This window comes from Ictidomys tridecemlineatus, unplaced genomic scaffold (genome assembly GCF_052094955.1).
Source record: "Ictidomys tridecemlineatus isolate mIctTri1 unplaced genomic scaffold, mIctTri1.hap1 Scaffold_44, whole genome shotgun sequence".
Lineage (NCBI taxonomy): Eukaryota > Metazoa > Chordata > Mammalia > Rodentia > Sciuridae > Ictidomys > Ictidomys tridecemlineatus.
The window spans coordinates 41,472-61,572 of NW_027522848.1; the positions used below are offsets into that span (position 1 = coordinate 41,472).

At 37.8% G+C, this 20,101-nt stretch overlaps 1 protein-coding gene and 1 non-coding gene across 5 annotated transcripts in view; one reads left to right on the plus strand and one right to left on the minus strand.

Moving 5' to 3' along the window:
* The window catches only part of LOC144364811 (transport and Golgi organization protein 1 homolog), a 68,770-nt gene that overhangs the window by 14,924 nt on the left and 33,745 nt on the right, over window positions 1-20,101 (minus strand). For all 4 annotated transcript variants that reach the window (XM_078036607.1, XM_078036606.1, XM_078036610.1 and 1 more), the window contains 4 exons: window positions 17,309-17,442; window positions 9,963-10,049; window positions 6,745-8,221; window positions 5,973-6,118 (listed from right to left, as the gene is read on the minus strand). In XM_078036607.1, the coding sequence (XP_077892733.1) occupies window positions 5,973-6,118; window positions 6,745-8,221; window positions 9,963-10,049; window positions 17,309-17,442 (1,844 nt within the window). The remainder of the gene's footprint in view (window positions 1-5,972; window positions 6,119-6,744; window positions 8,222-9,962; window positions 10,050-17,308; window positions 17,443-20,101) is intronic.
* On the plus strand, window positions 2,838-2,944 carry LOC144373598 (U6 spliceosomal RNA). Its single transcript, XR_013433216.1, has one exon. It is a non-coding gene; the product is annotated as a U6 spliceosomal RNA (small nuclear RNA).

Sequence of the window (20,101 nt, forward strand, 5' to 3'; positions counted from 1 at the left end):
AGGTGAGGCATCAAGGTTCTTGGTCAGAGCATATTAATGAATCTTTGGGTATTCAAGGGCAGCTCTGAAGAAGAGGAGGTTCAAACTTATTTTATAAGGAATTGAAAAAATGGAGTTTTTTCCGAAACAGAGGCAATCGGAAATGAAGGTTTATTGTTTTAGTGGACAAACATTTTTGAGTTCCTAAAATAGGTATGACCCTGTCCTAGGTACTAGATAGGAATTCACTGATACACCAAAACAGATAAAAATTATCTGCCTTAGTGGAATTGATATTCTAGTAGGCAGAAGGACGAAGCCTATGAGATTTTGAGGGGATGCTAGAAGACTTTTAACAAATTTGCTCTTCAATGTTGTTATATTTGGTGCCATTATGAAAATTCATGTGGCCCCCAAATTTCCAGCAAAGGTACAATGTTTATAAATTCTGTAAGTGATTTGCTGTTATATTTAGGGTTGAGGCAGACTAGGGGACAAGGGTGAGCAAGGGGGTTGGCAGCTCAGACAAACACCTTTGCTTACTCTGCCTGCTCAATAGCATGAGTACCTCCACCCTGCCCCACATTCTCCTGACACAGTGATTTGCTGGGTCCTCCAGGAAATAAAGCTGTATGGACTACGTATCACCAAGCCAGGGAAAGACAGTCCCATTTTCCTTTTATGTTCTAATTTGTTGGAGAGTTGCCCAAACCATCTTTTCAGAGTTCACCAAAAGCAGCTGTTTCAGTTTTGATTTATGGCCTCTACCCTTGCATCTCTTCTACTTAAAACTTTTTGATGCCTTTCCATTGACTTAGGAGACAAGTCTAAATCCTTAAAATGAGATATTAGAACTACATAATTCAGTGCCCACCAACTCTCACTTTGGCCTTATTGGAATCAAGTCCATTAAATGGATCCTCTGGGGCTTTACAGAATTCAATCTATCCATCCCTCATCCTTAATGCCTGCTTGTTTAAATGTCAGTCTGTCTTGTTCCCGGGGAAGCTTCCTCTATTGTCCCTAGTTAGGCCTCTGTCTTGGCCCATTGGGTCAGTGTTAACAAAATTGACTTGGTAATTTATAGCAGCAAAAGTTTATTGCAACACAAGATCAAATGGCTGAAAGACTCGGGGTCTGTTTGGCCTTACTCTCTGCTTCCAAGACCTTAGTTTGTTGCTGTATCTTGAGATAGGAGGAGTATCCAGGGATCTCCTTTGAGCCTCCTTCATAGGTCTCTGCTCCCACTCTTGAGGGTTGAGTTCCAATGGTTTAATCACTACCCAGGGTCTTGGATCTTAATATTATCATGCTGGCTATGTGGTTCCAGCATATGAATTTTGGGAAAACATCAACATTCAGACTGCAGCAGGATCCTGTTGAATGTTCTCACAGCATACTTTAGTTTATCATTTGTAGACTGCAGTGCTCTACCTAGTTTCTGTGTCAGATTTTATATTTTTTAGTTCATCTTTCTTTCTTTTGTATGTCATTTATTCACCCAAACTACAATATATCCTAGAAGTCCCACAAACATATTTTTTTCAATTATTGCAAAAGTTACAACAAAAGGAGAAATCAATAGAGAGTAACTTATATGAGACTTGTTCTCCCACTGAAAGCAACCAGAAAGTTGGAATATATATATTGGTACCAGGGATTGAACTCAGGAGCACTTGATCACTGAGCCACATCCCCAGTCTCAGCCCCATTTTGTATTTTATTTAGAGACAGGGTCTCACTGAGTTACTTAGCACCTCACTTTTGGCTTTGAACTTGTGATCCTCCTGTCTCAGCCTCCTGAGCCACTAGGATTAAGGCATGTGCCATCATGCCCAGTCAAAAAAGATTTTTAAAGAGCTATTTTTCAGATAGAAAGCCACAAGGAACATGCAACTGTCACCCCTAAGAGCAGGAGAATGAATAGGTGAGCATTCTACCTGGAGGCACCCTCTAGACCTCAGTTTGAAAAGGGGAACACAAATGGGGCACAACAGTCTCACTGAGGAGAGAGAGACCAGAGTTCCAGGAGATTAAGCAGCCAAAAATATGTAGAGAAAACTACCAGAAAGATGGGAGCCAAAAAGAAAAAGAGTTCCAGAAATCTGCATGAAGGCGGTCTTCAGTTTGGGGCTACATTCTAAGCAGTACCTGTGAGGGCCAAGAACAACTATAAGCTAACCAATCCCACAGTTGGCACTGAGCTGGGAGAAGTCTGGATTCCAGCTAGCCAGAGAGAGTTGACATACAAAAACAGTACGGTCAACAAGGTCATGAAGAAGTATTTGATCCTGGCATCATGGCACATATCTGTAATCCCAGCAATCAATCCCAGGTTGAGGCAGGAAGATCCCAAGTTTGAGGCTGGCAACTTATCAAGGGCCTAAGGAAGTTAGTGAGACCCTATCTCAAAAGAAAAAAAAAGTTCACTCAATATCATTAATTATCAGGAAATAAACTCACAAAGACATACCCACTAGAATGGCCCAAGTGCTAGTGAAGATGAAGTCAAGTGGAAGTCTCCTAAATTGCTGGTGGAAGTATAAAATGATTGTGGTCATTTTTTTAGCATGGCTTGACAGTATCACATAAGATAAAAACATACATTAAACGTAGGAGGCAATTGCACTCCTAGATATGAGTCCACTTATAGTGGCATATATATGAAACAGTACTGTAGGAAAAATGAATCTATAGTTTAAAAAAAAAGTTATCAATGGTTGCCTGGAACAGGTGGTGAAGGCACTCACTGGGAAGGATCCCAAGGAAACCCCTTTTCTAGTGAAAAAAAAAAACTGTTCTATATCTTGATTATGGTAGTTTTTACATGGGTATCTACATTTGTTAAAACTCAGAGTGTGCTTGCTTTGGCAGCACATATACTAAAATTGGAACAATACAGAAAAAATTAGCATAGTCCCCGAGCAAGGATGACACCCACATTTGTGAAGCATTCCATTGTTTTGTGGAACCAACCTTTCAGCAGATGAATGGATAAAGAAACTGTGGTACATATATGAAATGGAATATTACTTATAGCATTAAAAGAGAAAAAAATTATGGCATCTGCGGGTGAATGGGAATATCAGGTTAAGGGAAGTAAGCCAATCCCCAAAACCAAAAGCTGTATGTTCTCTCTGAAAGTGGATGCTGACCCATAATGGGGGTGAGGTGGGTGGTAAGGGGCATGGAAAGAATGGAGGAACTTTGGGCAAAGGGGAGGTAGGACAGGTGAGGGGGCAGAGGGATAGGAAAGATGGTGGAATGAGATGAACCTCATTACCCGAGGTACATATAGGACTACACGTGTTGTGCACAACTAGGAAAAGTTTTGTTCCATTTATATACAATGAATTGAAATGCATTCTGCTATCATGTATAACCAATTAGAACAAATTTAAAAAACTCACTGATATTGGCTATCAAGGAATTACTGTTAAGTTGTGTGATGGCCTGTGGGTTCATTATACTATTCTGTATGCTTTTCTTTAAAGCTTTTCTAATTAAATTTATTTTTTAACTAGTACATAGAAACAAACATTATAATTATTGAATTAGGTAACATGACATTTTGATGCATGTATACACTATGTAACGTTTAAATCAGTTAAATATATCTACCTCCTCAAACATCATTTCTTTATGGTAAAACTTTCACAATCTTTTCTTCTAGTATTCTAAAATATACAGTATGTTATGGTTACCTATAGTCCCCTACTATTCTCTCTGCTCTTATTTGAAAGTTTCCATGATAAAAATACTAAAAATAATTTTTAAATTAAGATATAACTTCAAATATTTAAAGGATTTCTATGTAGAAAAGAATTCAATTTTATAGAGGAAATCATGTGGAGGAAAATTTGGAGTCAATACAAGGATGAACTAGACAACAGAAGAACATATAGCCTTGTAAGAGAGTGACTCATGCTAGGAAATACTGGTGTACAGGCCTCATAACTATTCGTCAGGGCCACAGTAAAGAAAATAACAGCAATGAGTGAGAAACTAGACTAACAGCCTTCCAAGGTTTCTTCTAACACTAAGATTCTGCTAAGATTCCATTGATCAATGAATCTGATTGGTGCACATCTCCCAAACACATCAGAGCCTATTACTCTCCAGTCCTATCAGATATCATACTACTTGTTTAAGATTTTACATTGACTTGTTCATAATTTTTGCATATATTTGTTAAGTCCTTTTCTTAAGGCTTTCAAAAATCACAATCATGCCTTACACCTGTTAGACTCTTTTAGTCCTCGCACAATGTCCTCTACATACTGGGCCATCAAAATGCCTTTTTGAAATCTCCTTTCAAATCAGTCTCCTAACATTGTGCCTCTTCTTTGCCACTCACGTCTATGTCTTACCTATCACTGTACAATCACTGACCATACCTGCACCACATTCATGTCCCCTGACCTAGACCTAGAGGAGGGCTCTGTGCATACCTAAAAATATGAATAAAGAAATCCTTCCCATATCATGAGGCTGTTAACTTTCCAAGTAATGCTGATTCATTCTGATAATCAAATTATGACTGTGGAAGACTGCTTTAATCACTGGAAATATAATTATTCTAACTGCCTGGCTCGTATATACCCCTTACCCAGGTGGCTGCCACCATCATGAACAAACATGGAGCCAACTGAAAAATGATTTGTTTCTCCCCACCACATCTTTTCCACCCTGGTGGTCTTTCCTCCCCAATTATTCATTGTCTTTATACCACCTTCTGACTGTCTACATGAGAATTAGGGCATGTGTAGGGGTAAAACCCTTCAAAATGCCAGACACCTCACCAGACATTTTACCTTGTCAAATCATTTAATTCTTATGATTGGAGGAAGCATTATCTACATTTTACAGATAAGGAAAACTTTTTTCAAAAGTTTAGTTATTTGCCCAAACGTCTAAATGATAACCTTGGGATTTGAAACCAGATCTACCTGGCTTCAAAATCTATACATTTTACAAGGAAAACAACATCATCATCTTTCTTACACAAGCCTTGAAATAATACAACCTACAGGAAACAACTTCAGTTGAGGAGGATTACTGTCACAATGTCCCTAGGACCATCTTATCCTCCAACCTCTAAAAGCTTTCTCATTCCTATAATTAAACTCTAAAAGTCCAATATCAACAAATACCAATAGGGGGGAGGTAAGTCCTAAAATGCTTAGATAAGCTTCTAGACAGATTAAATGTCTTATTTGGATCATGATTTTCTTTAGAAAGATCAGCCTTAAGTGACTCTTTCTAAGAAACAGATCTAACCTAATTCCTTTCATTCTTAAAACTTTCTAAGGATCCCCACTATTAATGGTCTAATGCTACTTTGGCTCATGACTTCCTTTAAGATTTGCTGGCCTCTCCAACAGGCCCATCCCCCTCCAACTTCACACTTTACAACACCAACTATTCACATTCTCCTGCCCTCCCCAAATATCCTTTCTTCATGTTTCCATTTCTCTGAACACATTTCTTCTGACTGCCAGCTTCCCCCACCACTCCAGCCTGTCTAATCAACAACAAACCACATGTCAGACTCCTGTTTGCCCTTTGCCTGTGCTTCAAACACATCTCAACCACTTTCTGACCTTACTGATCACCCTTCCAACCATAATAAATGCATTTATGGACAATAATGTTCTACCATCGAATAAATACCTCTCTTTCTGCCATTATCTTACTGTGTTTCAAGTGAATGCTGTTATCTCCCTGCCAGAATGAAGGGTTCTGAGGGGAAGAACCAAGTTTTTACAGGTGTGCAAATGTCTAGCCTTGGTAGACAGCAAATCTTCTTCATGTGCTAAACCAAGTAGCCATTAAAGCCACACCCCTATGGCTTTTGTTTCAGGAGCTATCTACTCAAAGGGTCAAGAGTCATTTTCATAAAGACGTTTTAAGTTTTTCACTTCATGACCAGAAGCTACTTAAATACTAATAAATAATCAACATTCTAATTGAAGAAACTATGTCAAACTTACCATCTTAGACAAATAAAGCAAGAATGAATATAACAAGAAAAGTATGTTGTCCAAAAGGGTGGCATCTGCTGGCTCTTCGACCTTTATCTCTAGTTGGTTTTCTGTATCAGCAGCATCAACAGGAGTACCTTCTGTTATAAGTAGCTCTAAAATTGAAAGGGGAAATGGCTATTTTATTTTATGCTATAGAATAAGAATTGTCTCTCTTCAGTTTCAATATTCATCGAGTGTTTCACTAAATATATGAGTCACAGTGCCTAGCGCAGGTGAGGCACTGGTAGAACACTTGCTTAGTGCAGGTGAGGCACTGGGTTCGATCCTCAGCACCACATAAAAAGAGATTAAATACTAAAAAAAAAACAAAAAAAACGTTATGCTAGTCACTCCACACCCACATGATCTAGTACAGGTATTTTATGATTAAGAAATTATGTTTAATAAAGCCCTTTTATAATTTTAAGATAAAATGTGTACTGTTAACAGGTCTACTTTTGTGCATTAGTTTCTCATTTATATCTTTCTCTTTTGCTTTTTATAAAATTTCTTATTGAACATGCTAACCAATCCCAACTGTCCTAAAGGAAAAAAAGAATAAGCAATATCCTTTCATGCTGTAGCCCAAAAGAATGAATAAAGGAACATATGGGGCTCCTGAGTCAGCCTTCTTTCTCCTTTAGGCACATGGAAACTGAACAGAACTTTACAATAATACACAAAAACATCTGGAAGAACAACTCCTTTTCTCCAGCCCAAGCCGCAGGCAGGTATTTACCTTCAGCTTTAGCCCAGATTTCCTCTAGAGGAGGCGCTGTTATCAATGGAGCAGTCTCCTCCACTGTGGAGTGCTTGTACCTCACAAAATAGATCAAGTCTTGGATATCATCAAGCACTGCAGCCTCTTCAAATATGTTACTTTCCTTTATTCCTGTGTCTGTATTATCATTCACACGATTATCAAGCATTTGCTCTGCTATGCTCAAAATGTGTGACTCAGAGGCACGGAAGACCTTATCTAGAACTTTTTCTAGATAATAGGGCATTAGGTTATAGGGTACGCTCTCCTGCTGTGCTGAGTTCAGCTTTAAAGACATTTCTTGCAACATGGCTTCTAGTTCTTGGACATCAATGTACTTCAGGAAGTGTTGCAAGGACTTTTGTTCTATAAAGAAGCTGCGGATTATGGGCAAGTCTTCCTCCTGATCGCTAAGCTCTGGCTTTAGGGCTATATGTGGACTCTGTGGGAATATATCATCTTCAAGGTCTGCAGAAGCAGGACCCTGGCTTTTTGCGTCTGTGATATGCCCTATGTCCTCAAGGTCCTCTTTTGAGGTTTCTTTTCCAGTAGCCTTTTCTGTAGACTCTAAAGTGTTCAGATGTTCCTTAGGGTTGTCTTTTTCAAGATCGTCAGAATCTTTATCCTGAAATACTTCACTTATCCCTGAAGTCTGAGTGTTTTCCTCGTCACTTCTGTCAAAGAGTCCCTGGGCTTCCTCATCTGCCAGAGGACTTTCCTCCTTTCCCATTTCCATATCACCTCGTTCCTTGTCCATCATGTCTACCCTTTTGGCTGTGGTTTCAGTTTTCTTTAAAATCTTCCAAATTATACTCATTTCTTGTTTGTTTTCTTTGGTTTCTAGATAAGGATTGATTTCTTTTTTCAAAAGTTTATAAGCATCAGTCTTCTCCTGTTCGTTTGAGACCTGAGAAATGTCTACCCTTTTGGCTGTGGTTTCAGTTTTCTTTAAAATCTTCCAAATTATACTCATTTCTTGTTTGTTTTCTTTGGTTTCTAGATAAGGATTGATTTCTTTCTTCAAAAGTTTATAAGCATCAGTCTTCTCCTGTTCATTTGAGACCTGAGAAATGTTGCTGGTTTTGTTTTTTTCACTTTCTGGCACTTTCAATTTATCTGGTAGTATTTCTTCAAAAAGTTCAAATGAAGTTTGTTCACCCTGAGCATTATCTGTTTGACTATCTGCATGAGGATGGTTCTTCTGAGCCAAAAATTGTTCCTCAAGATCCACAGTGTTTTCTGAGAAGGCACTTTCAATTTGTTGTGAGTTTGCTACTACTGGTTTAGGTTCAGGTTCAACATCCTGGGAGACTTCAGGAAATTGTCCCACTTTTTCTATAGCTTTCTCAGAATCTTCATTTGCAGAATCATACAATTCCCAAAATTCTAGAAGTTCTTCTCCGTTATAATTATCAAAATCATCTCCTCCAACATCAAAACAAACAAAATCTGTCTCCTGTAAGGAAAAAAAAATTAATGTGTCAATAACAAAGTATCACAAAAGCAAACTCATCCACGCTCCCAAATTCAGGATTGGTTCTAAAGAATCTTTGAGGTCATCCAGATTATCCTCCTCCAACCCCCACTGCCTAACTCCATCTATGGCTGAGTAAATCTGTCTTTTTCTAGACTACAGTGTTAGAAAGTCTATTCTTTCTTTCTTTCTTTCTTTTTTTAACATGGGTCATATTCTTTAAAAAGCATAATGAGTAAAAATGGTGACAATTTGGTCTCCAACTGCCTGACTCTTGGGTCTCTCTCAATTTGCTCTGAACATAAGTAATGAAAGGCAAGGTATCACTTATAGGATCCTCCAGCTCTTAATATCTACACCTATGTTTCAGAAATTTAACTCTTAATCATTTGCTCAGGAGAAGCTGGAAGATCCTGCAGCCTTGAGAAAGATGAATCAGTTTTAAAGTATCTTACTGAGATACAAGTACATTGGATGGAATAAAGAATGATATTAAGGAGGCTCCTCACATTACTATTACCACAAGAACAAACTGAAAACAAGATTCAACAAGGTATACACCTTTCTCTTCATCAAGGTTTCACAGTCACTAAGATCTCTCTCAGGATTATGTGTATATTATCTAGTCTTCCTTATTGCATCTAGTAAGCAAATTGATATAAAAGGAGCCATAGTATGAATGGACATGTTTTTAAAAAATTTCCATTCCTAATTAAATCTTCATAATATTCTGCGGGGGTTCCGGGGGTGGGGGAGGCAGTTCAATGTAGGAGGGATGAGTGATTTCCTCTCCTCATCACATGCATTTCTAAGCCATGAGGGATGCATGTAATGGGAAATACAATAAGAAGGCAGAGTTCAAAACAAATGAGTTCTCTGTAATCAGTGAACTGCTGTCACAGCTTAAATCCCAAGAACTCTCTTTACCAACAATGAAGTCCAACAAGCAACAGAAGTGATTTTATGGCCCCTGAGATTATAAAGAAATTTTAGGAACAGCAACAACAAACAGGATGACTTTATCCATTCAGTCCATCTAATCTAAGAACTGTCCTAGCCTAGCAGCTTGCATATTCTACAGCCACTACAAAGAGCTGCCCAAAGATGTTTCAGTGTTGGTGGGCATCAATTACTATACAATTTAAAACTCTAGAAAATAATCAGCTGAAGTGAGAATTCTAGAACACGAAATCCTTTCAGTCACAAAATCAATTTAAGTCAGAGCACCATACAGGAATGTTGTATAAAGGAAGCAGTTGGGGCCTTAAAAGATCTGAGACTGAACATCACCTGAAATGCTCAGGTCCCCTTTTCCAAATCTATAACATGACTATGATCCCATATATGACTAAGAATAAGAAAACCTTTGTAAGTACATATTTCTAACCTAGTATAAAAGTTAGAGTTTATTAATTTAACCTAAATATACTTAAAATGTCTAATAACTATCCAATGAGATTTGCCTGTAAAATGAAATTATTTGCCTCTTAGAATATCTGTTTCAATATATTAGACAACTCTCAGATTATAATATAATCACCCTTGAATGCCTTTCAAACTTTTTTTTTTACAGGTAGTCTGATTTCAAATGAAAATCTGACACACAAATGTTAGATTGCCCCCCAAACACATTATAAAACATTCAGAAGCAGTTAACTGAATATAACTGATGGATTTATAAGCCAGTTTACAATTGAGAACAAAAAAGAAATCCATAACTTACATCTGTTGGAATTTGTAGCTCTTCTTTAGTATATTCACGAACTACCTTGATGAAATCTTTTGGAAAGTATCCAAACATACGGCCAACCTATAGCGCAAAAGAGACAAATATCAAATAAATTCTGTACAAAGAATATAAATAAGAGATTTCTCAGAAGTGGCAGGAAATATATACATAATAGATAGGTATATGGTATAACCAAGAAAGAAAGTTGCTATAACAATTACACTGAGATTATTATTCCAAATGAAAATTAAGTACAGAACTATTAAAGCAACATTTCCAACCACTGAAGTTTTCTTTTTTACATTTAGCTTAATTCTCAACAAAGAGCACATAAAGTTAAGACTTCTGAAGTAAATAAAAGATCTGCATAGAAGATTATTGGATACTATATGGTTAAAACTATGTAAATCAAAGCTGGTTATAAATGCAATTCCAAATAACCTCTAGCAACAATTTACCTGTACATTTTGTAGCATTGCTCATAAACCAATATTTATGTCTTTCTTAACCAATACACAATAGTCATAAAAATTAATAAGTAAAAACAATACAAAAATCTCTAAAATGTATTACCACTATAGCAGATGTATTGATAGTATATGCTTTCCTAGCTTTGTCCAAATCTACTTTTACAAGCACTTGGGGAGTGCTGAGGGCCATTGTCAAGTAGGAATGAAGCTTCAAAATTCCCTTGCCAGCGTACCCCATGTTAAATGGATTTCGCTGTTGACATTGCATGTAAGGTGACCTTGCTCAAGGACCAAGGCAGATCCGGGTTTAGAGCTGATCAGGTTTGAGGAAGTATCCCACTCCTTAGGGTGTTCCTGGTTTAAGACAAAAGGAGTTTTAGGGAAGTTGGAGGTTGAAGATGATTGCTGCTGGGAGTAGGGCATGCCTGCAGGCTGAGTTCCCGCTGAGTTCTCCTGGAGAAAAAGTTTTTAGGAGGTGAATTGTTCCGGAGATTGGATTGCCCCTGAACCTGTGTGGAGGCGGTGTGAGTCGGGAATAAAGAATTGCTGTTTGAATCTACAAGGCTGTGAGTGCCTCCTGATTCTGTGCCCAGCCAAGACTGCGGCATTATGGTGGCCCATACGTGGGATGTCTGAAGCTTGGGGGTAAGTGAATTTGCTCGCTCCTGAAGGAGAGCAAAAAAATGGGTGACCATTTCAAAAAACAATGTGTTCTTGTTTTGATTTATTTTGTTTTCATTTCAAGTGGCCTGTTCCTAAAACTTTCTCAGGAAAACTGGGGAAAATGGTTGACTCAAGGTTTGAAGTTGTTCACCTCCGAGGAAGAAAAATTGTTAGAGGAAGGAGGTACCCCAGTAAGACCAAGAAAAACTATGGCATATGTTGATACAATACAAAAATGTAGCCCATGGCTTTATAAAGATCAGTTATTAAGTATATCAATGGGACCATTATGGTATCCTGTAGAAGGATTTTTCTTCAACAAGAAAGAGATGGCTAGTTCTGTTCACTATACTTGTCTTGGTTTTTACAGACAGCTGATTTATTTACAAAGCTAAAATGTTAAAATATCAACCACTAAATATGAAATCAAGTACTCTTTACTTATTAAGTTCCATAAGGTAATATATTTAAACATTATGTGTGTTTTCATAAATTGGCAAATGGAAAAATGTTTAATATTGCTTTGGTCTGTGTCTTTGCTGAAACAAGGTTACTAAGTGTTAAGATTCTATCATGTGTAATTTATGTACAGAGAGTATAAGAAGTTTCAGCTGGGTTTCAATTACAGTATAACAGTACCTTAAAAAACATGAAAGTATTTCATCTTATTAAAGTGGAGTAATTTTATAAGGGTTGTTTTAGAATGTGAATTTATAAAAAGGGTTAATGGTTAAAAAAGAGATATAAAAAGATTCAAGATGTGGAAATATATTTTAATATAAAAGGTTAAAGGAAAAAGAAATGTTTCTAGTTGAGATAATCTCTGTGTGGTAAAGTGAAAAGTTGTAAAATGTCATTTAAAAAGATTTTGAGGAAACTAGACTTAATTTAACAGCTTGAGAAAGGTAGAAAGAAAAAAAGGTATTTGTACATGGAAGATTGAGACAAAGCTTCTTAATGGAGTAAAAAAGAGCCTTTGGTTGAAGGGCAGCCATGTAAACTAATATTAAACGATTTAAACAAAATCTAAGCCTCGTTTAAAAGAGTGAAGCTGTAGGTGGTGAAAAAGTACATTTAAAAGTACAGTATAGATGATAAATGAAATGCTTTAAAAGGTTAAATTGAAGGTTGTTGAGATACCTTCATGGCAGGAAAAAAAATTGCTTTACTCATCAAACTATTAAAATGTACTTATTAAACTAAAAAGAGGGAGATGAGATAATCTTTGTTTGTTAAAGTAAAAAGTTATAAAATGCCTAAGTACATTGCAAAAAGCTTTAAAAGGTTAAATTGAAGGTGGTTAAGATGCCTTCATGATGGAGGAAAAAAAATATAACCCATGAAAATGAGAAGATAATAAGATAAAAGATTTAGATAAAGAAGATTAAAAATTTGAAGTGGAAAACTTCAAAAACAGAAGTACAAAAAGGTAAAAAAAAGAGAGAAGATGTAGAAAGATAAAAAAGATATAGGAAGATAAAAAGATGTAGAAAGACAAGAATTTTATACCCACAAAATAGAAAACAAAAGAAAACTAGGAGAGAAGAAAGCAACTAAAGGTAAATATAAAAACCTTAGAAGAAAACTAGAAGATAGAAATAAGATAAAAAATGGTTAAAAATGTCAAGTAAAGGTATTTCAGATAGAAAATACAAAAGGCTAAGACAACTATGGTTTCAAACCACATCTAAAAATTAAAAGGACTAAAGTAATTCTAAAAACTAAGGCAAAATGCTTTTGAAAGACTTAAATTTAAAAGGATCTTAAAGGGGTATATATCCCCCAAAGATAAACTTAAAATAACCCTTTTTTTACTCTAAACTTTTTAAATTTGGATTCATCAGGACTTAATGCTGCGGACAGACATATGTATCCAAAAAAATGTACATAAGCCTAAGGTACTTTGGAAAGATATTTTAACAGGACATTGGAAAGCTCCTGACCCAGTGTTTGTCTGGAGTCGGGGTTCTGTTTTTGTGTTTACACAGGGAGAACAGCAGCCGATTTAGATTCCAGAGACACTAACGAAAACAATTTCTACAGACCAAAAAGAAGATAATTTGACTCAAATCCATAACAGCTGATATCCAGAGCTCCAGCTTGGCTATTCTTACATCTGCGACAGTGATTAACCACGGTGCCTTTTTTCAATATCTATTTTATTATTGCATTTTTCCCACATCATAAAGTTCTATTTTATTTTTTGAGCTCATACAAACCTAGGTTAATGTTTTTCTGATCAGCTTTGTTTTTTGACTGTGTTTTATTTTTTGACTGTGGAGTTTTTAAACATTGCAATGGAGATTTTACCTAGGTAAAGCTACAAGGCTGTTATTATTGTCTTATGTGTTGTATGTTATGTATGCACTGTTTTGTGTTGCATGTCAGTATGTGTGTATGTCCATATTTTTATATGAGGAGCGCTCATGAAAAAATGGATCCGAATTTTCTTTTTTTTTTATTCAGGTGATTTAAGTGGTTTAATCTAAATTAGGTAAACAGCTGTTAATGACTGTTTTCAAAGGTGGTTAACAGAACTGTTTGCTTACTATTGTTTTTAAAGGTGATTAACAGATCTGTTTGTTTACTTTCACTTTTCCTTTTCATTATATTTAATAATTCTGTTCAGGATAATGTCTCTTTAACATTATTGCCAGAATTCCCATCTCCATCCCAGTGCCAGTAAAGACTAAGAAAACCAAACTACAGCTTCTATGATAGCTATCACGGTAAACTGTATAAACTGATGCATCAATGAATATAACTCAACAAGTAATGCTCAATCAAGGACTTGATTTACTTTTGGAGGAAATGGACATATTGATAGACTCCTCCGATTTGAACTGCTTGCAGAACTTGCCTGGACTATATATGAGTTGCATGCATTGTGAACTATCATCTGGTGCAGTGAATTGTGGTACCGCTGGCATATCCTTGCTGATGGTGTCACCAGTGATGCAATTTCCTTGCCAGCGCACCCCATGTTAATTGATGTAATGCTGGCATCTTTGCTGATGGTGTCACCAGTGACACAATTTTTCCAAAGGAGCCGTCAATTGGCTTGGTGTCGTGGCATTTCTCTATCCTCCTCCCTTCTACTAGTGATAGTCTAAAATTTGGGGGCCAACAGAGGTGAGGCAAGAACCTCACCCCCCCCACTGGCACCAAGGTTAAATTTGGGGGCCAACAGAGGTGAGGCAAGAACCTCACCCCCCCACACTGGTGCTTAGGCCTATCCACAAGCATGGCTGAATGCTGGACTGGTAGTCAGTGACGGGTTGATCTGGTTGCAGTGGATTCAACCCAAGACAGGAAACTGACGTCTAAAGGTCAGTTCTCCCGTGACGGGTAAGAACCATATGTTGAATTGAACAACCTACCAGGCACAGTCCTTTAGCCACATTGCTTGTTGTTTAATTAATCAGAAGGGGGGAGAAAATTAATGCTGCAGTCTTGGCTGGGCACAGAATCAGGAGGCACTCACAGCCTTGTAGATTCAAACAGCAATTCTTTATTCCCGACTCACACCGCCTCCACACAAGGTTCAGGGGTAATCCAATCTCCGGAACAATTCACCTCCTAAAAACTTTTTCTCCAGGAGAACTCAGCGGGAACTCAGCCTGCAGGCACGCCCTACTCCCAGCAGCAATCATCTTCAACCTCCAACTTCCCTAAAACTCCTTTTGTCTTAAACCAGGAACACCCTAAGGAGTGGGATACTTCCTCAAACCTGATCAGCTCTAAACCCGGATCTGCCTTGGTCCTTGAGCAAGGTCACCTTACATGCAATGTCAACAGCGAAATCCATTTAACATGGGGTACGCTGGCAAGGAAAATTTGAAGTGTCATTCCTACTTGACAATGGCCCTCAGCAGGGGAGAAAATAAAATTACAATATAATGCATATGAAACCACATATCAAGCTTCAGTTTCACCCAAAATAAATCCTCTGCAGAAAAGAACCCCATTTATTTTCAGCACCAACAGTTAAATTGTATGAAGTTACATAAAGTGTACAAAAGGTATATAAAGTTCTCCTTGAGAAAGACACTCCTATTACTAACTACTGACTAAAAGGAACAGAAGATTCTTGCCAATAATTAAAGGAAACTGATAGGCAAATCAAATGCACAAAAAAGAAAATTAAAAAAGGCATCTTATCACTACCTCTAAAATATCCCTATTCATGAATGTCCTTGTTATATCTAGAAACCATCTGAGAGCCAGTATTAGTGGTAGAATACTGCCATGAAGATTAGATAAGACGGAGCAATTAAAAGCTTCATCACTGCAGATAATGTCTGAGACTCTAGAAAACCAACAACATTGCAGAATGAAAACTAAAAACTCAAAAGGAGAATCATTTTGAAAACTAAAGAGTTTTTAATTTCTTAAGTATAACACTTATGACATGACAGGCGAGTCTGAGGGGAAATACACTATTCCCTTCTGATGAAAATTCTATTAAGGTTAAATTTGGAAAAGGGAAAGAAACCAGAGTTGTATGGAGAAAGGGAACACATTTATCTCTTTTTAATCTGTGTCAAATGAGACGATAGATTATATAAAGCTCCATAATTACACACTGGGTGGTATCCCATTTCTTGTGATATGAAAAAAAATGATGCAGAATCATGGAGGCTCATGACTGGAAATAATTTTTATATCTAATTTTGCTTCCATACATCATCCCTGCCAAGGTGCTGTTGATTTGATTTGTGGATGGGGAGCCAAGAACTGCCACAAGAGAACAAATTCTGCATAAGCTACTATCAGAACAAATGTACTTAAGTGCCACTGCCCTGAAAGGAAATATTCAAAAGGAAGATGGATTAGACAGGGGTCCTTTCCTAACTGAGTTTTTCACTTTATAGGGAGCTCAGATAAAACACAACCTGACTGAAGGCAAAGAAGACAAATGAATGCCAGAGGAACAATGCAAACAAAGTGCCACCCAAACACTCATTCAGTTGGCAAAGATCCTTTCTGGTCAGGTGCTGAAAGCAGGGCTCCTCAGGAAGACAGGATGAGTGCTGCCACCCAGAATGGCAAGAGTCCTAGGGATGAACAGAGTTAACAGGCTACAATGTGAGAGGAGAAAATGCAAATCAAGCCCATTTATCCAAAAGCTCAAAGAAGGTGAGAAAGATGACTACTACATGAAAAATGCCACTTAGGTACATGGAAAAACAGTTCCAAGTTTAAAGGTTACCAATCCTATTTGGTATACTTGAAAGAAACAATAGATGGTTCTTTATATGGAGTACTGCAACTGGGACTCTGTCTAAATATAAAGTTTGTACCTAGAGGCACCATGTTTCAAGATCATTCCCTAAGAGTCAGAAATGGCAACAAAATGAAACTAGTTTTCCATAGGGATTACTCTTATTTTCTGTCTTATTTTCTGCTGTGTGGTGTTTTATTTAGGGTGAGAACTTTCAAGGATGCAACCCGGAATGTCTCTAAACTGGAACATTCCTACAGTCATCAAAGACCCTTGCTACTATTTTAAGTAAACAATCCACCTATCACATTTTTTTAAATGAAAAGGACAATACTCATAAGCCTCTCAATGAGGTCACTCCTAGTGAATCTCCCCATTTAATATATCAAAGCATGATATAAACAATGTCATGTCTTTCATCAGAAGATCCATACAACTGGCTGGAAGTAGAACCCCTGGGGGAACCTTCAGGCATAGAATATAGGAAAAGCAGGAAATGGATGACCCAGAAGTTGCAAAAAAGAAAAAAGGGGGGGGGAAGCACACAATGAACATAATATTCTGCTTTTTTAGAGTAAAAACAGCACAAATGATTAGGTAAAATACACAAAAAAATCAACTTTAAATATGCATGCCTGAGTTACTATCTCAGACTTAATTTACAGGATTAACTCTAATGTCCATGAATCCTTCCCTTTTGAAGCAGCAAAGCTAAGAATTGTCAGGTTTTCATCATGATGACCTTTATGATGTGTAGAGCCTTCTAGAACTTGATGTGAGGGGTAGCAACCACAACCAGTTCAGTTCTGTTTCAGAAAGTCTCCTGACTTTCTATGCTGTGCCAGGCCTAAGGTGTGTTAGGAGCACAGGGCCTGGCAAAGAGGTCAGGTTAACTCTACAAAGACCCCAAGAAATCAGTCATTTAAATCTACACTGCTACCCATCAAAAGTAAGAATATAACACCTGTCAAACTTTTACTTACACTTCCGGCCCAAAGTTCTGGTGATACCTCTGCAAGTTTATAGTAGACATATACAGGGTCACCTTTTTTAAAATTTACAAAACGACAATCTGGTCCTGTGAAATCTTCAACAGCTTCACCTCGATACATTAACACTGTATATAAACATTGAAAAAAGAAAAAACAAACATTAGGATTTTATTTTTCACAGTCCATATTGACTCATCAGGAAATATGAATCCCACTATGAACAAAAATCAAGTTTTTCCAGTACTCTCTGGAATCACTTTTAATTCACCTGCTCAAAGTATCTAAAATCCTTAGAGATTTTATTGCTATAAAATACAATATTCCCTGCAATTAGGCGAGGGAAAAGGAAGCTTCTCTATTTTTCTCTGTGCTGAGAAATAAAAAGCAAAGTGGCTACCACCAACCATAGCTGGTTTCAGTGAAACTCTTGGTTCTTGCAGGCCTCAATTTTTTTTCTGTTTCATAATCATAAAAAGCTTCATTTTGCAAATATGTAAATCCAAGTGTAGACATGGACAGGCTTAAGTATGGCTTCATGCAGAGGTAATAGGGAAGAGGTTAGAATATCCAGGAACCCCCAAGGGGTTAATTAACTTGAACTAACTGCTAAAAGACATTACCTTTAAGTGGCTGCAAGTGCTACCATGCAGCCATAAACACTGTCAATTTCATTTGCAGCAGAGTTGCTGTCTCTGGGTTCAGGATCTGGGTAAATAACCAGGAAATATATTTTCTCTGAGCAAATATTGTTGACTATATCCAACATTAAGATTGTTTCAAAACATCCTCATTCATATTTTTTTTAATAAACAAAATCAAAAGTGGGTATCCTATCTGACAAGGAACAAGTTTAACCATGAGAAAAGGTCAGGCAATACCTTCATGCTTAAAATGCAGGACTAGGATCACAATTGATCTAGAAACTGGTAGAAGCAACATTTTTCTTTTGGTTGACCAAATAGACAGTTTCTGATTTAAGATGAAATGGACAATAGATGTATGTAAAAAGCACAAAGAAATGGAAATAACACTTTTTCTAAAAGCCAATTAGCAGTAAAATACACAAGAATGTGTGTTTTATAAAAATATATGTCTGAGGAACAAACACAGATTTGGAGAGGGTAACTTGTTTTTTTTGAAGCTAAAATAGGACTATTTTCAGAACTGTCAGCATCCTAATTCATATATAATTAAGAGGCCAAGTTGAAGGTGAGAGACACTTTAAGGTGGGAAATTCTCATCACAAGTGGAAATGGCAATGTTTCTCTTGTTCCCCCTTAGGTCATAGAGGATTTATAAATCAGTAATATATTAGGTGACAACATAATGCATACTATGGAGCACCTATTTAGTTCTTTTTTTTTTTTTTTGGAGCACTTATTTGGAAGGCACACAAGGACACCTGACATACACACCTCACTACTTCCTACAACACAACACAGACCCACCTGTTGTTTTTGGTCACATCTGTTTGGACACAGGCCATTTATCAAGTTATGTTACCCCACTGAACCTTACCAACACCATGTCTTAGTACTGAGGAAGCATCAGTGATGAGATTGTCCAGGTAGCCCACGTAGGATAGCGCTCAATAGCAAAGAATAGCAAAAATGAAAGAAAATATCATGGCAGCTGCTTTGCTTCTCTGAGTATTTATTTACTCCAGCCTTAGGGTTACCTCTAGGAACTGCTTAACATATATTGGAGACATCTTTTTTCTTTATTGGAGTGGAACAAACAATTCAAATTATAAAATTTGGTTTTGGTAACACCAATTTGGGCATAAAGAGATCAATGGTAAACTTCTTGGCCTTTTTAGCATGAATATTTTAAAATATGTACTGCTTACAATTTATGGACAACACGGTCATCAAGTTGCAAGGTTACTAGAAACCAAGTGGGAGTCCATAAGAAGTATTCTGGGCCAGTAAGTATATAGAGAAAAGAGGTTCCAACAACACTAGTGACTAAGTCTAAAACTGAATTGGCTTATAAAAATCTTGGAGTATTTATTATTGTTATTGCAACAAACCTCTTCATCTGAATCTGAATGGCTACATCCTCCCCACTGCCCACCTCCAATCCAGGACTGGGAAGCAATTCTGTCTGCTTCCTACGCACAGAAGAGGCTGCAGTTCCCAGGTGGCTGGTGCAGATCCTTGGCCTCTTTCAAAAGAAAAATATTATTGGCCCACCTGCTACCCTACCTCAAATATGAAGGGAGGCTTCTATGCACAGAAATGACAGGATTGAAGCAGAGTCGGGGCCGAGACCTCGGAACACATTGCGTGCCTGGACTCGGTGCTCTTCCCAAGCCTAAACTCTAGTCCCTGTTAAAAGGCAAAACCAGCCTTTTAACGACGCAAAAGGACGAAGGGGCCAGTGAGCCTTTCCCAAGGAGCCCCACCATCAACCTGCCGCGGGAATTAGGGCCACCGAGCCCTGGAGAGCATCTGCCCTGATACTGCACCGGCCCAGGTCCCTGTAGAGGGGGCAGAAAAGCGCTCTGCTACAGCGTGGGCACAACCCCATCACCCACTGAGATCCTAGGCGAATCCTGGAAGGGAATAAACTGAGAGCTGTCCCTGGGGAATCGTGTTTCCCAACCCCCGTCTCAGTCAGTAGAGAAAAATAAAACGCTGGCAACAAGTGGGAGTCGAAGCCCCCCACAACCCGAGCAGGCTGGCTGGGGCGCCAGCAGAGCCAGAGGGGACACACGCAGGGTCCCGAGGCTCTGTCACTCCTGCTCCCCACCCGTCATCCTGCGACCCCCTCACCCAGCCC